This window comes from Ambystoma mexicanum, chromosome 3p, assembly GCF_040938575.1.
Source record: "Ambystoma mexicanum isolate Mex_15411 chromosome 3p, UKY_AmexF1_1, whole genome shotgun sequence".
Classification (NCBI taxonomy): Eukaryota; Metazoa; Chordata; class Amphibia; order Caudata; family Ambystomatidae; genus Ambystoma; species Ambystoma mexicanum.
In genome coordinates, this window is record NC_090925.1 from 249,312,587 (window position 1) to 249,328,370 (window position 15,784).

Sequence of the window (15,784 nt, forward strand, 5' to 3'; positions counted from 1 at the left end):
CCCATCCCCCTCATCTCGATGGCCATGGTTCCTCTCTGTGCCCGGGTGGCGCCAGGAATCAACAGACAAAGTCTGACGGCAGGAGCACCCTGACTGGGCCGTAAACCTTGGTTTCACCCTTGGCAAGAGACGATTTTTGTGCCCTAGGGCATGGTCTCACGAGCACCCTGTAGACAGGGCCATAAGCCACCTGCTGGACTGTTGGGGAGAGGGCAGGTGACGGGGCCTGCTCACCTTTTAAAAATGGACATTGTCACACTCCACCCGCGCTTCGCGCCTAGAAACACTTGTGTACAGGCGCGCTCGGGAGGATAGCTCAGGGGTAACACGCTCGCCTTGGAAGCAAGACAACGCGTAGCAACACAGGTTTGATTCCCGGGTCCGCGCTTAGAAACCTGTGGGTATTAAGCGTGCTATAAATAACCAATTACAATTACAATACAAATGACTTATATCATATCACCGTGGGATGCAGTGAGCTATCCCGACTTGCCGCCCCAGTCGTGCATGAGGGAGCCCTCAGGCCGCTTACAGCTCTGTCCGTATGCCACGTGGAGCACCAGTCCCCACCACACCGGCAGACCGGTCATGTGGGGTAGCATCAGCTGACACAGAGATAGGTGTCTCCAGGAGACCTCCAACCGTTGGCTATGGGGAGGCAGGCTGGTCGTAGGCGACTGGGCGGCAATACAGAGTCTTGTGCGCCCAGGCTGAGCCGGGCAAGAGTGTGCGCTCGCTGGCCAGGAAGTCTCAGCCGGGGCATGTGGGATGCAGGCATCGCAGTTTTGTGCCCTGTGGTCGTGTGTAGGTAGCACCGCTGGGGCACCCCGATGCCCCTGTAGGCACCTGCACATGTTTGGGAAGCGGGGGTATACAGATCGCCCACCCCCATATAAAATGTTCTGTAGCTTCTGTAACACGCCACCCACGGTCTTGTTATCGGGACTGCATCCCGTGCTGGGGCGTGTGCGTGCTTTTATTACTACCCATGACGTAGGGTGTGCCCTGTCACCAGGGGCGTCCTCCGTCAACACATATATAACCTCTTGGCACTTCAATAAAAAAAATGTCGGGTTGTTGTGCGTGGTCTTGTACGAGCATATCAGAGGTTGTTAACTCTCACCTGACCCTGATGGGTCATGATCGCGACAGGGCCCCAACCCGTCTACAGACTAAAGTGAGCGCTCATTCACCCAAAACAAAAACACCTGATTTCACCTGTCTGGTCAACACAAAAGTTGAGAGCTATGGTGTGCTGTGGAGTGGTGCATTTTGTGTTTAGTAGTGATGCCTGTTTGACCTACAAAAGTAGCACAAAGCTTGTAAACCACACCTATTCCACTCTTTGTTACATCTCAGTGTTCTTTCTAGTGAAGGGAGTAATACTGTTTTGAAAGCTCATGCTAAACTCAAAGGCCTCAAGCTCACAGCTTCAAGAGCCTTCCTTATGCAGCATGCCTAGCTCGCTGTTTTTATTCAATGCCTGTTATTTGTCTGGCTCATCACCTGTGCTGTGTACCCCCAAACCACACAGCGCATGATCACTCATTCAGGCCTGACTCTCCTCTTTCTCTGCAGCTAACCGAGTGATTCTGGTGCAGCAACCGTTTATGGAGCGGAGGGTCCTGGCCACCTTCCTGCGGCAGTGGCCGGGCGACAAGGAGAACACCCAGGCTCTCGTCACCTCCCCGACCCTGGGAATCGAGGAGTATCACAACGAGACTGCGGGGGGCCTGGCCAAGCTGATTGGATACATGCTGGGTAAGAACGCCACATCCTCAGGCAAGTCTTGGTAATGCGCATGTTGGGCGACAATAGCAGGGTGGCATCTAGATTTGACAATCTTTTTCAGGACTAAAATGCATACATGCTACAGCAGGGCATCTAGATTTGACAATCCTGTTCATGACTAAAGCTACAGTGTGCAAACAAGTAGGTGCAATTTCAGCTGTAGGGGTTCACCAAAAATCAAACATCACAGTATGGGCTAAAAGTGCAATGTGCAAACAGGTAGTTGCAATTTCAGCAGTGGGGGTTCACCTAAATTCAATAGTCACAGTATAGGCTAAAGCTGCAGTGTGCAAACAGGTAGGTGCAATTTCAACAGTCGATGTTCACCTAAATTCAAAAGTCACAGTATAGGCTAAGAATGCAATGTGCAAACAGGTAGGTGCAATTTCAACAGTGGATGTTCACCTAAATTCAAAAATCACAGTATAAACTAGGTGCAATACCTTGGGTCTCATATGCAGGCACCCAAATGTCATTTAGTGGAAGAAAGCAGGAAGCACTTCGTACAGGCTAGATGTGAAGTAAACACAATTCAATTTGGGCGCAGGGCAGAGCTGATGTCAAAATACAATATGTTCACAGATCAATGTGGCGCATGACTGGCGCCAGAAATTAGCTAGTCAAAGATTTGAGATGGGAATGCTACAGCATGACACCAGGGTGTGAGTTAGATGCACAGTGGTAATCATTGTGGCATGGACACTGTGGGCGGAATGCAGAAAGTCACGAGTTAACATGGCACAGGGGTGCGGGCCAGGAGAAATGTGGGTCCGGTTGGATGAGTAGGATCAAGTAATTCAGTATATTCCCAGGTCAACACGCTTCAAGGGCTACGAGCAGAATTTAGAGAGGGCAGAATTCGAGCTGGGCATGGTTAAACATGGCGTCAGGGCTGCAAACTAAATATGCACTAATAGCATATAATAGACAAAGATGACATTAGCGTCTGGACTGTAAACTAGTTATACAGTGGTGAGATTAGTGTAGCAAGGGGTCCGTGGTGAAAGGAGTATGAATTTACAGTATGGCAGTGGCCAAGGCAACGTAGTAACCAATGCCCAGGCAGGCTGGATATACGATACAGATATGCAATACAGTGTGGGCACAAGTGTGGCAGAGTCAGATCAGGAAGTTTGATGCCGTTACAAGTCGGGCACGAACAAGATACGAGGTAGAAATAGCAGAGCGTCGCACTGGGGAAGCAAGCTGGCTGCGTAGAAAGGAAAAACAAAGTGGTCTACAGCTGCCTGCAGAGATGTAGATAAGCATAATATATCGAGGGCTGCAGGTTAAATGAGGCGTAATTACACAGCAGTGTGGGCGCAGGTGCTGAGGCAAGGAATCGTAGGGTTGTCAGAGCGGTCATAAACAAACTGCAACTGAAATATTTTAGTTAAGTGAATATTGTAATACAACGTGCACTTTAATATTGATTGCAGGTTACAATGAACTCGGGGTGATGCAGGCGCCGTATTTAGAGTTCAATAGCACAGAGTCTGGAAGTCTTACCAGGTCACAAACTGGTCAGTGGAGGGAGGGAATGTGGTTCCTGGTGGGTGTGAGACTAGCATGGAGTATTGCCCTGGGCTCTGTCCGGCTCGTGACAGGCTCAGGACAGGAAGCAAAGAGCCTTCGATGTCCTGCTTTAGAGGGCATGCCGGCTTCCCGCCTGCCGGCGAATGGGGTGAAGGTAAATAGGAGGCTCCAGCCAATCCTATGGGGCCATGCAGGGCAGCAGTAGTTACAAGCCCACTACTGTGGTTGTGTGGCCATCTTTGAAAGTCAGACCTCGTGGGCAAGCTACTGCATTTAATGCAGTTTGTGGTAAAGATGGGGGCAAATTTCACAGTGCAGCGTTGCACGTGGAGATGGATTTACTCTACAAATAGTGGCGAAAAGTAAAGCAGTAAATTCCGATTTACTAAGGCGGATAAGTTTAATATGCTGAGCAAGCTTTATTAAGGCAGGAGTTATCTTACAGGTGTTCCGTTTGGCCTCCACACCTCTGTGCCGGGCGTGGCTTCCTTGCAACCCCCCCCTCCCCCGCCTGGATCCTTAAGTTCCATTTGGGTCAACCCCGCGGTCTGCCAAACCATCCCTCTCAGCCCAGGGCCATATTATGTTTTATATTATTTTATTTATTTTCCCATTTCGTTGTTTTCCAGTTCATTCTATCAGAGAGCATGCCAAACCCTCACCCCCCAAGAGTTGCCCTGGTCGGTGTCCCAGTGGGTACCCTGCTTGCATTACTTCCATCGGGCGCTCCCCTCTAGCCTGTGTATTGCACCCCATCCCAACCCTATGCTCCCTGGATTCCCCCGATTCTGCCCCAACCAGCTCCTTAGCCCCGTAATCCCTTTCAACAACCCCTGTCACCGCCATCAATGCGGGTTTACCCCAATTCGAGCCCTTCTTCCACTGCCCGTCCCACTTTCTAATCGCTCTACTACGCCTCCCCGTTCTCTCCCTTCTCCCTCTCCCCTTCCTCAGCACCCCCGAATCTGTCAAACTACTTCCTGTTGCCCTCACCGTCTAGCCAACCTACCAATCCACCCCCTGCACCTTCCCCTGCATGCCCACTCCCTTCCCTTTGCCCCTTACCCTCAGTTTACCCCCTGCTCTTTCTTGCTCTCATACCTCCATTACTTGTTCTTGTATTATTTCATCAACATCCCCCTTGTTTCTTTTCAATTCATTCTTGCTGCATTTGTGACATCTTCATGTCGTCCCAATCCCCTCACCCCCCGACCTCTGGCGATGTTGGGGTTGGAAGGACTTCCAAACCATCCTTATCCTTCTGCTTTTGTTCAGGGCTCCCCCGGAGTCTTGTACCCCTGGGCGCCGGAATTATAATCTGTTGGCTGTGCAGTACCCTGGGGGTTTCTGCCAGTGCTTTCCTAAAGGGATGCACCATGTAACATCCGCTGGGCAAACCTATGAAATTGACATCAGACAATTACAAACGTCTGACAGATCCTGCAACATTGAGGTGTGGGTGAGTGGGACTTCAACGAGGGCAATCTCGTGTCCCATGAGGCTTTAAATACCTCTCATTAGGATAGGCACCCTACTTCTGGTGCTCTGCCGTGAGTCATTTCCTCTTGACCCTTTCCATTCAACCCTGTCAACCTTTCCCCCGCCCCCTTTTTCCTCCATAAGGCCCAGCCTTGGTGGGCTTCCCTGCTAAGGGGGGCACCCGCTGACTGCCATCCCCTGGCAGAGGAAAATAAGAACGCACACAGGTGCGTTCAAGAACCAGCACTTGACTGGTTAGCTGGCTCCAATTGCAATATTAAGGTTCTTAACAATACCCTGTTTATGGTCTGACCATCACATCATAACCTTCAACATTGAAGCAACCCCACGAATTCCGTCACCATTAGCCCCAGCACTCCCGACTAGAAGCAAAAAAGACATAACTAAGGAGAAACTCCTCCCATTGTTACTCCCGACCCTTAATGCAGCGACCAACACATGCTCTGATCCGACTTCCTTAGCAGACACCTACAACCAAACAATGCTAACGGCCATTGACTCCATAGCACCTATCAAACTCAGGAAGGCTAAACCACAAGCTCATCTTAATTCATGGTTCACCCCACAGTTAAGAATGCTCCGCAAAGCTAAACGTTGTGCCGAAAATCAATGGAAAAGCCACCCTTCGGACGAGCATAAAGATGTTTTCCTTCTAGCCTCACTCTCTTATAAAGATGCTATCATCACTGCAAAAAAAGGAATCTCTTAACAACCGTTTTATACAAGCTGACTCAAACTCAAAGGAACTCTTCAAAATCCTAAAAGAGCTTGAAACTCCAGTTGCCCCCCCGACACGTGCTTAAAAGATAGTAAATGGTGTGCCAACATCCAAGCAGCCTTACTAAATAAAATCTCCACACTACAAGCAAAAATGAAAGATAAGCAGGATAGCCTGAAGCGTGACAACCGCACTCATTCCCCCGCCAAGGCCACCCTTCCAGACACTGCCAATACCATGCCCTTCGCATTCTCTCCGCTTACCGTTGCAGAGGTAGAAAATCTAATTCTGAGAATTAAGCCATCCAACTGCCAAGGTGACCCGTGCCCAGCCCCTATTATCAAGGACTCAGCGCATGAGTTGGCCCCATTCATCACGGCCTTCATCAACTCTTCCTTTAAGACAGGTATTGTCCCGGACAATCTGAAGAACGCTTGGGTGATCCCATTGCTTAAAAAACCATCCCTAGACCCAAGCATACCCACTAACTTCCGACCTTTCACCACTGTCCCATTTCTGCTTAAGATCTTAGACCGTGCTGCATACCTTCAGATCCAAAACTATTTGGAAACCAACAACTTGCTAGGTCTACGACAATCCGGATTCCGCCCCAGACACGGGACAGAGACTGCTTTAATTGATCTTAAAACCCAAATTGAGGTATTAAAGGATCAGGGTAAACTAGCAATGCTACTACTTCTCGACCTTTCAGCCGCATTTGATTTGGTCAACCACCAGATCCTTTGCAAGCACCTCCACTCCGCTGCCAACTTCTCATCCTCGGCTGCGGCCTGGATCAAATCTTTTTTGAGCAATAGATCGATGAGAGTCTTTGCCCCATCCGCAGCCGCTGACCCTTCCCCAATTCACTGTGGCGCACCTCAGGGATCCCGTGTGTCACCTACACTCTATAACATTTTCATGAAACCACTCTTTGATGTGCTTGACTATCTGGGTGTCTCCTACACTAACTATGCGGACGACACCCAGATACTCATTCCCATCACTGGTGATTATCTAGCTGACACCAAGGCCCTTAATGACGTCTACCTGGTCATCCAAGCTTGGATGGCCCAACACCAGTTGTGTCTAAATGACGACAAGACGGAGCTCCTGATCTTGGGCACTGCACAACGCCTGAGCAGACTAGAACCGTCCTATCAGTCATTCACTATAGACGGTAATAACATTCGAGTCTCAAAAGATACTAAAACGTTAGGTTTCTACCTTGACGCCACCCTATCACTAACCCGACAAACGAATGCTGTCAGATCTGCGTCTGCATACACGTGCAAACTCATTGCAGCTTGCAGACCATTCCTCACCACGGCTAACAATGTCACTCTAGCAAGAACCCTTATCATGGCAAAAATTGATTACTGTAGTGCTCTTTACCTAGGCACTAGCCAAGAGAACCTGAATAAACTCCAAACCACCCAAAACAATGCCATTCGTGCCGCCCTAAACATTCCCCGCAACCACCATATCACAGAAACCAGAACTAAGTTAAAGTGGCAACCTGTTAAGCAGAGAATTTCACTCAAAACACTCGCCCTTACGCATAAATGCCTGGCCAATAAAGCCCCGATCTACCTCGGTAGTCGACTGTCGTGCCACTCATCCTCCCGACAACTTAGAACTGCCCAGTCCCACTGTCTAGCGATCCCTAGATTTAAACTGCAAAAAGCAGGGGGTTCAAGTTTCCCTGTCCTAGCCTCCAAGTTATGGAACTCCCTCCCTGCTACAATCAGAGCTGAAGACTCATTTAACACTTTCAAAGCCAATACTAGATCTTGGCTCTTCGACCAGCTTTAAGGCCGGCTCTGCGCCTCTGTCTGACATACTCTGACCTGCTGACCTATGCTATTACTTAGCGGCACCGAAACCACTGTAATATATGTATATAGATCCTCTGTGTAAATGTATGTAATGTTTTCTGTATATTTGCATTTCTGTAACCTTGTACAAATTGAGCCCTGATGCCTCCGGGCCTGATGGATTGCGCGTTATAAATAAAATAAATACAAATGCAAATACAAATAGGTTTAGTGGGCTTTTCCTTGAGACTTTCCTTTCACAGTTCTTCTCAAATGTTTTTCCCACATACATGCATCTCAACATGGCTATTCAAATATGCTCAAATCCCCCATGGCAGTTGGGGGATGCTGATCCAGTCCTGGTTGTCTTTGCATTCTGGGACTTGTAGTGCTAGGTTTATAACGGGTGATAACAAAGCTGCGTGCCCCAGGATGCAAAGAAAAGAACATGACGTATAATGCATTCCCAGAAGAGTAGGAAGCATGTGGACATGCATGGAGTAGCCGTGCCGCCGATTGGGCAACGCTATAAAAACAGTGAAAGTGCTGAAAACACACAAGAGCAGAGTGTTGCTGTTTAAACAAGGTTATATCTGGAGACTTTAAAGTCTGCAAAGAGACTACAGGCAATAGATGGGCACTCTGGGAGGGCTCAGTGTGTTACTCTATTTCTCTGCACACCTTCAGGATGGGGGATGAAGTTTGAGCGGGCAGGAGGGCACGAGCACACAGCGATATTAATATTCTATTGCCCCAATGTAGCCCTATATTGGCTCTCAGGCAGGATGGACTGCCAGCTGAACAATGCCACACTGCCAGCCATCAATCAGACGGATGCATTCTGAAATGGCTCACCGCAGGAGTACATTTGAGGGTTCATTTTGAGGACTAATTTAAATGTTTAAATGTGGTCTGATTCTATTTTTCAGGGTGCCACCAATGGTGACTTCAGGGTTTTGAATAAAACGAGTCATGATGCTACACATTTGATCTGGCAGATCAATGTGGTTGTAAGGGACAGTAGAGAAAGCTGATCTTAGCTTTTTTCCAATAGCTGTCAATCCGAATGCACATATTGGCCAATTGTGTTGCATGAAATTCACAAGAAACCCAGTTAACACTCTGTTCTGATTCCTCTCCTATTTCAGCTACCGTGGAGCGGATCCGAGACTACCCAAGTAAAGGCTTTCAGGTCGAGCAACACATCTCCCCAGAAGCGCTGGAGGCATACAGTGAACTGCAGACTATTGGCTACCGGGCAAAATAAGCCCCACGTGTTCGCAGACACGCATGCGCTCATGACACCCTTCTGGCATTAGTGCTGCTTACAGAGATCCGATGAGGACGAATAAACCAGCCCTGCATAATCTCCTCTTCCTCTCTGCCTCACTGCTCTCTACTGAACACCATGGCCAGCAAAAGCCCACAGTTCCTCTGGGGTTGTGGGAGGACCCAAACAGCTGGACTGGCCGGATGGTCTTCCCAAGAGGGCAACCATGCAAGAGTATATGCCAGACTTACCCGGAATGCCATGGCAGCTGGCGCAGGGTGCATTGGCGCAGAAGCATGGCAGTGGAAGAACCTGCTGAATGGACTGCCCAGTTCTGACCGAGCTACCTCACCAATGAAGCCAGTGTGGACACACCCGGGAGGCCAGGTGCAGACTCCAAGCTCTGTTCCATGGACCCCCTGTACATAACCATAGAGCCACTGGGCGGCCCTTGGAGCTTAACCTCTTAGTTGCAGTCACAGATCCAGTGTGCTGAAGCAAGGGGGGGTGGGGGGGCATCCAGGGTGCTGATGCCAAGGAACCCCTATCCCGAGCACCCAGCCTTGGCTCCCATGAGTCCGTTTTACAGTGCCCTGGAGAAATAATGATATACAAGTGGGATTCTGACCATATGCTTGTTTGTGTTTAGTTTTTTCTAAACAACACTGTTCCCTTGCCAAGTTATTTCAGGTCAATAGTGCTCTCATAAAGTTGTAGGAAACTTTGAGCTGTTGCAAGTGTCCTCCCCTGTCACCAGATCCAACTGCACCACCATGCCAGTGAAAATAGGTGCTGTTGGGACAGTGAGTAGGGAGGTAGCACTGTAATTGACTGGGATGGAGGTGAGGGGGGACGAAGGGGGCAAGTGAACCTCTGACTATATCTTCCCCTTCCTTCTGCCGCTTTCACAAGCGTCTCCCAGTTGAAAATAGCTTCAAAGGCTCATCTCTGGCCCCCATGAAAAGAGTCCTTAATGCCGCCGCACATCCCTTTAACGGGATGCATAGATTTGAGCATATTGCGCCAACCCAAATCACCTGGTTAGCTCATTGAAGCTTGCACCTTTCTCAAGACAAGGGGCGTCGCCTCCAACTCAATGAAGAGGAAATCACCTGCACGGGAACCTTATGCTATCTAATGTACTCCCCCCCCCCCCCCCCCCCTCCCCAGCAACCAATCCCTCGCAAGACTGGGGAGGGCAGGGTTCAAAACCACACATGGGAACCCAACATGGAGATAAGAATTCTCAGTCCTTGCCCACAGGCTGTGTACTTTACATCCCACTTTCCGGCATCCTCCTGTAATTCAGGAAGCTGCTGAAGAGCCATCCATCCCTTCACTAAGGCGCACCCATCTTACTCAATACCCCGGCAACGTACTGTGACCCCATGCTGAGATCCCAGTCATTCATTCTTCCCATACCTTACTCTCTTGCAAACACCTACTGGATCCTGGGTTGGACTGGGACAAGAAATGGGCCCGGCCACCCAAAAAAAAGTGGCCCACCCCTCGGCTCACGACCCTTGACCTCTGGTCACATCACCGGAAGTGATGTCATTTGACCCCACCCCAAAGTGACATCCCGGGAAGCGATGAAACACGACCTTTTACCCCTTGACAACACAGGAAGTGGTATCAAATAGCATTGTACCCAAGTACACTAAATTACTGTGAATCCAAGCAGACGTCCAAGGGCAAATGATAATGTTATTGTATAGCACTTACGCTTAAGCTCTTTTTTATCGAACAAATATCCATACATTATCACCCAACCTGTGTTGGTACGCATTTATCGATCTAAGAAGGATGAAAGGCTTTTTGAAAATGCTAAACATGTATTTATTTCTTTTTTATTTTTTTTTCTTCCAAACCGGTACAGGCATGGCCAGAAACCGGCCCCGACTCCCCAGGGATGATTTCGGCCCAGCCACGGGCTGAAAGGCAGAGGAGTCAATCCGACCCTGACTGGATAGCCCCTCCAACTCCCCAATGTACATGTCTAATCCCACTACATCCAGAACCTGCTGCTATCTTTCGCTCTCCAGATGTTTTGGACTACAACTCACATAAGCCCTAGCCAGCATAGTCAATAAGCAGTGATAAATAAATGAAACTAACATCATATAAAATAACTAATCACAGGAATCACTCACAAAATTTAAGATGGTGTATTTTGTTCTGGAAACAAGAAATCATTTTCAATCTGGTGATGGTAAATATGCGATGGCCTCGCTCGGCACAGCGATACATTGGGTCGAGTTTGGGATACTTGTATTATGGATGCTGTCTTTGTCTCCCCTTGATCGCACTGTTATAGAGTATGTTAAGAAATAAATGTCATGTAAACATGAGTATTGAGTCAAGCTGCGTCTCTGCACTATTTAAGGTGAGCCCAGGCATCCTGGAAAGGCCGAGACCATTGTAGGACTCGAGGTAGCAGGCAGTGTGGAGTCATATTTTAGGAACTATGCTCATGGTGGGATGTTGGTAGCCCATTGCCCAAAAAAGGGCAGGAAGGCAGTGGGCAAAGGGGCGGTACGGAATAAGGTGCACCCACCAATTGTCTCATAAATATTAATAAGGTGGAGTTCCACATGCGCCTAAATGCAACATTTCAGGATGGACAGCAGCCTTTGCCCTCCCATTTACATTATCAATGCAAGTACATTGTGACCCTGGCCCCTGAAAGGAGCAGCAGACACTATGCAACCAAAGGCTGCATTGCTATGGAAACTTGGGGTACAGGTTGCAGTCTTGTGGGGGCTCTGCCTGCAACCACAAAACCAAACACTGATCATTACACAGTAGAAGTGGTCATCTGTGGACTCTCTCCACTTTGTGAATGGTTACTACCTGCCAGTGGTTTCTCCAGGAAGCATATTTAGGGGTGGGCGGCATAGAGGGGGCCACATACAAAAGTAGGGCCGCCGCCTATAAAAGGGCATTGTGTATGCTTTTCCCAAATTGACACGGGCAATCCAAAGTGGCCCGGGTGACGTAAAAATCGTTCATTTATACAGCAAGCAATTCTGTTGTATATATGTGTATATTGTGATGTTAATGATAGTGTCTCATCCTATATCGTTATTGAAAATATATATCGGTATATCTCCAAAACTCGATATATCGCCCAGCACACACACAGCACCAGTTAGGTTCACTCCTGGTTTCGGCCTCCATGGGCAATTTGTTCAGATGTTGCCTGTTGTCATTGGCTGGTAATGGACACCTACCATTTTATGCAATTTGAAATGATAGTGTCCATATTGTGTCCCGATAGCATCTGCTGTAGGTGGTCTTTCACAGGTGTGCCATTAATGCCCACGGTTCGTGATGCCTTTTTGTGCATCTTGCATTGGTCTGCGGGTGCTTTTTTGGAAGGTCTGTGCAGATCGCAATTGGGGCTGTGGGTTCCTTATTCAGCAGTGTATTTGTGTGGACATTTTATAGTGCAAATGTAGCAAGAGCACTGAGAATATCCAGAGCGGGCAAGTGAACTAGAGGAGCTCAGTGTGTGTCAGTGTGTGCGCTATAACAGTGGTCAACCAGCGACAAGATATGTTCCTTTAAATCAGTGTCTTCTGCAGAGATGGAGCCACTCTAATGTCTCGAGGGCAGTGTGTCCCTTTCAGGCCAGAGGAAAGAAAATCGGCTGAGCCAAAAGTCTGAAAACGCGCAAGTGACGGCTGGGAAAAGGACAGCACATTAGATCACAGAGCCCCCTGCTTCCCTCACCAAAGATGGGGGCTTGGCCGGGAAACCCTTGTCAGGGGCGAGCTACCTGCCAAGACCCCAAATTGAATTTCAACAATCAGTGCCCTGGCCGGCCTGATTGTTGAAATTCAAATTGGCGTCTTTTTTTACTGTGCCCTCACTCCCTCTGGCAGGGATTGCCTTTTCACGTAGCAGCACATGCATGCACACGCATGCAGTAGCATGGCAAGCCCTGGACCCTGACTGCTGACCATCACCCCTGTTCCGCTGTCCTGTGTGCACCTTTATGGTGCATTCTTCACTGCATCTGCTGTGCCCATAGCTGGCCCGGCTGTAGCATTGTGGCCCTGTGTATTGCGGTCCTGTGTGTGCCTTGTGGGTGGACACCAGGCCGCACTGCCGAGAGAGTTGCCCACGTAGGGGTTGAGGGGAGTATCCAGCATTGCAAGAGTCAGGGGGCGGCCACAAAAAAGTCCTGCTACTTTTCCCACCCCAATGCAGTGCGCACAATTCCATACGGTCTCATTTACGCAAAACACACCCACCCCTGCCCCAATCTACTTTTTTGATAACATTTGTGGTAGATGGCATTTTAACACAGGAAAAAAAATAAAACTCATTACAGATGCAGGAAACTCATCTATTAGCGGTCTGTCCAGGCGCTCTATGACAAAATACTTGCAAACCTCCTAATTTGTATATGGCTTGCCCCAACAGAAATTACTTCACAGAATTAACATCGCAGGGAGCATCATCAGTCTTTCATACTTGGAGGCATCATGACAGCGACTTTGGAATAAGTTGCCATAAGTAAGCCAAGTGGCAAATATCTTTGTGATGTAAAATACCTAAATTGCACTATTATTATATATAGTCATAAGGCTTTTTAAAAAAATAACAACATGATATAGTAACATAAGCTATGAAGTGAATCACTTACAGAGCTGCAGATAAGATACACCGCAATTAATGATTCGGCCAGGATCACACACTTTGGTTAAATATTGAAACTGGGATGTGGACAATTTAAGCAATCGAGCACATCTTCCCAGGTTTAGTTGATATAGATATTTATTAAGGTTTTGCTTTGAATTTCATGTGCTTAAATAATACTTTATTTATAGCAATGCCTTGGAAGCAAACCACATTTCATAATAAACTATCCTTTAATAGTAAACTAACTTTCTCCAGCATGGGGTCTGGCATGGATTCACATGCTCATGAATATTCCCCGTCGTCATGCTGGGAATCCTCGGTAAAGAAAAATCAGTATCAGTTTTGTTTCTGATCTGTCTTTCGTAGTAGTAACCAATCACTGATCTCTGCGTCATACTGACCACAGCCAATGACTGCCATCTCCCTAAGCCCCGCCTCTGGCAGCCATCTTCAGATTTTTACCGCATGTTCAAGTGTTGGGATCCTCGTGCTATCGCTCTCGAGCGTTGGTGCTTTTTTTGCGCTTTTTATTAGGAAAATTTTCTCTTTTTCAGTCAAAAGAGCCTCAAGCTCCACCGTTTCTTTATCCGATCAACGGGGACCCGTGTCAGATTCTTCTACGCCCCTCAAGGGTGAAGATTTCGTCGAGCCACGCTTTTGGAGGACTCCAGAAGTTTCTCAGGCCCTTCTCGAGCATGGCCCAGGAGAAGGGAAGCTCGACGCCCGGAAAGCTGTTCAGGGTCTGCCCTGGACGCCTGCTTCAGAATGTCTTTGAGGACGAACACTCCCTTTGCCTCTCTACTGCCTGCATGAGGACAAGACGCACGTGGAGAAGGACTGTGCGTTTTGCGGCAATATGTCAGAACGGACCATGAAGGACCGCCATCTGCGTCTCGCCAACTGGCTGGAAGGGAAGAGCCCGTCAGGCGAGAAGAAGAAGAAGTCCGAGCGGTCTTCTAAGACCTTTGAGGGCGCCCCGGCGACGGGGGTCCAACAGAAGGCCAAGCACCGCGAGTCTGCTGGCACCGGGAGCGCCGAACGGTCGGGCTCTACGGGCGCCAGGCAGGGCGCATCCTCCCGGCGCCATCAACCACGAGCCAACCTCCGACGGAGAAGAAAAAGGGAGGGCAGGAGGTCGTCGTGGATTCGGCCTCAAACTCTGAGGAGGAGCTGATCGAAGTCTTAGGCCACGGCGCTGGCGTGGAAGAAGACGATCCTGTCGGGAGGGACCCCGACGTAGGAGACAACGAGAACGTCGAGGGTGCCGACGGGGCTCCTGACTGCCCATCGGAACCCCCTCAACCAGTGCCGCAAGACAACTCGGCAGCCATTTTGTTGGCTATACAGTCCTTATGCTCGGAGATAAGGACGAGACTGCCGTTACCACCAACGGAGGAACCGCTCCCGACGGGGGACCCGGAGCCAGGCCCTTCTGGGAGCCCTCCTCTTAAGAGAAGAAGGATTCATCCTCCACCTCCTTTTCAACCATCGCGCCCTGCTCAGCCCTCCTCCCCATCCACGACACATGGGGATGATACAGGGACTGACACGGCCGCGATGGGTACAGACGACGAGGTTTTCGACGAGGATCTCCCGTCGTCACCTCCCCCCCGGGCTTCCCCGCCCGACGAGATTGGATCCTTTCACGCCATGATCGCCAGGGCATCCGAGCTTTTCCAGCTCTGCCCGGAAGAGAAGAAGGAAGGTTTCCTTTATCAACGGCCCGAGACCAAGAGGAAGACGGTCCTCGCTGTACCTCTACTGGACGATATCTGGGATGAGGGTCTCTCCCTCCTCAAGAACCCATCCACAACGCCGGCGAGAAGGGATCGGTACGAGAAGAAGTACCGGGTCCCTGAAGCGGCCCCCTTGTGCCTTTGGGCACAGCCGACCCCGGACTTGGTCGTCTCCGCGGCGGCCAGGAAGAAAGCGGGGGGGGGGCTCGGCCTCTACGTCAACCTCCCCGCCAGACGGCGAGGGAAAGAAATTGGACACGATGGGACGCAGAGTCATCTCATCTCATCGGCAGCGACGCCGATAAAGGCTGCCAACGCCTTGGCTATCGTAGCCCGCTACGACAGGGAGTTGTGGTACAAACTCGTCCCCTGCTGGACTTCCTACCAGCCGACAAGAGGGCGGAGGCCCTAGAGATCTTGCAGGAAGGAGAAGTGGCGTCGGACCACGCCATTACGATAGCGACGGACATCGCGGACACTGGATTTCGCCAGTTGGGCAACGGCATGTGCCTTAGGCGGCATGGATGGGTCAGGCTACTGACTTCCGTCATGGACATGCCGTTCGACGGGAGCAACCTGCTTGGGAAAACAGTGGACGATTCCCTACAAGCCATCAAGGTGGACACGGAGACGGCCCGGGCTCTTGGTGTTCTCCAGCAACGACGGCCGCCCTTTCGGAGCGGCGGAGGCAAACAGGTTGCCTCCAAAGGTGCCAGCGGCGGATTTTCCACCTATCGTCAAGCGGCCCGTTCGTCGTCACATGAAG

At 49.7% G+C, this 15,784-nt stretch overlaps 1 protein-coding gene across 1 annotated transcript in view; it reads left to right on the top strand.

The window, feature by feature from the left end:
- The window catches only part of LOC138580303 (uncharacterized protein SCO4629-like), a 94,294-nt gene extending 85,560 nt beyond the window's left edge, over positions 1 to 8,734 (top strand). The window contains exons 5-6 of the mRNA XM_069650722.1: positions 1,579 to 1,761; positions 8,511 to 8,734. Coding sequence (XP_069506823.1) covers positions 1,579 to 1,761; positions 8,511 to 8,629 — 302 coding nt within the window. The 3' untranslated portion in view covers positions 8,630 to 8,734. The remainder of the gene's footprint in view (positions 1 to 1,578; positions 1,762 to 8,510) is intronic.
- Positions 8,735 to 15,784: the final 7,050 nt, after the last annotated feature.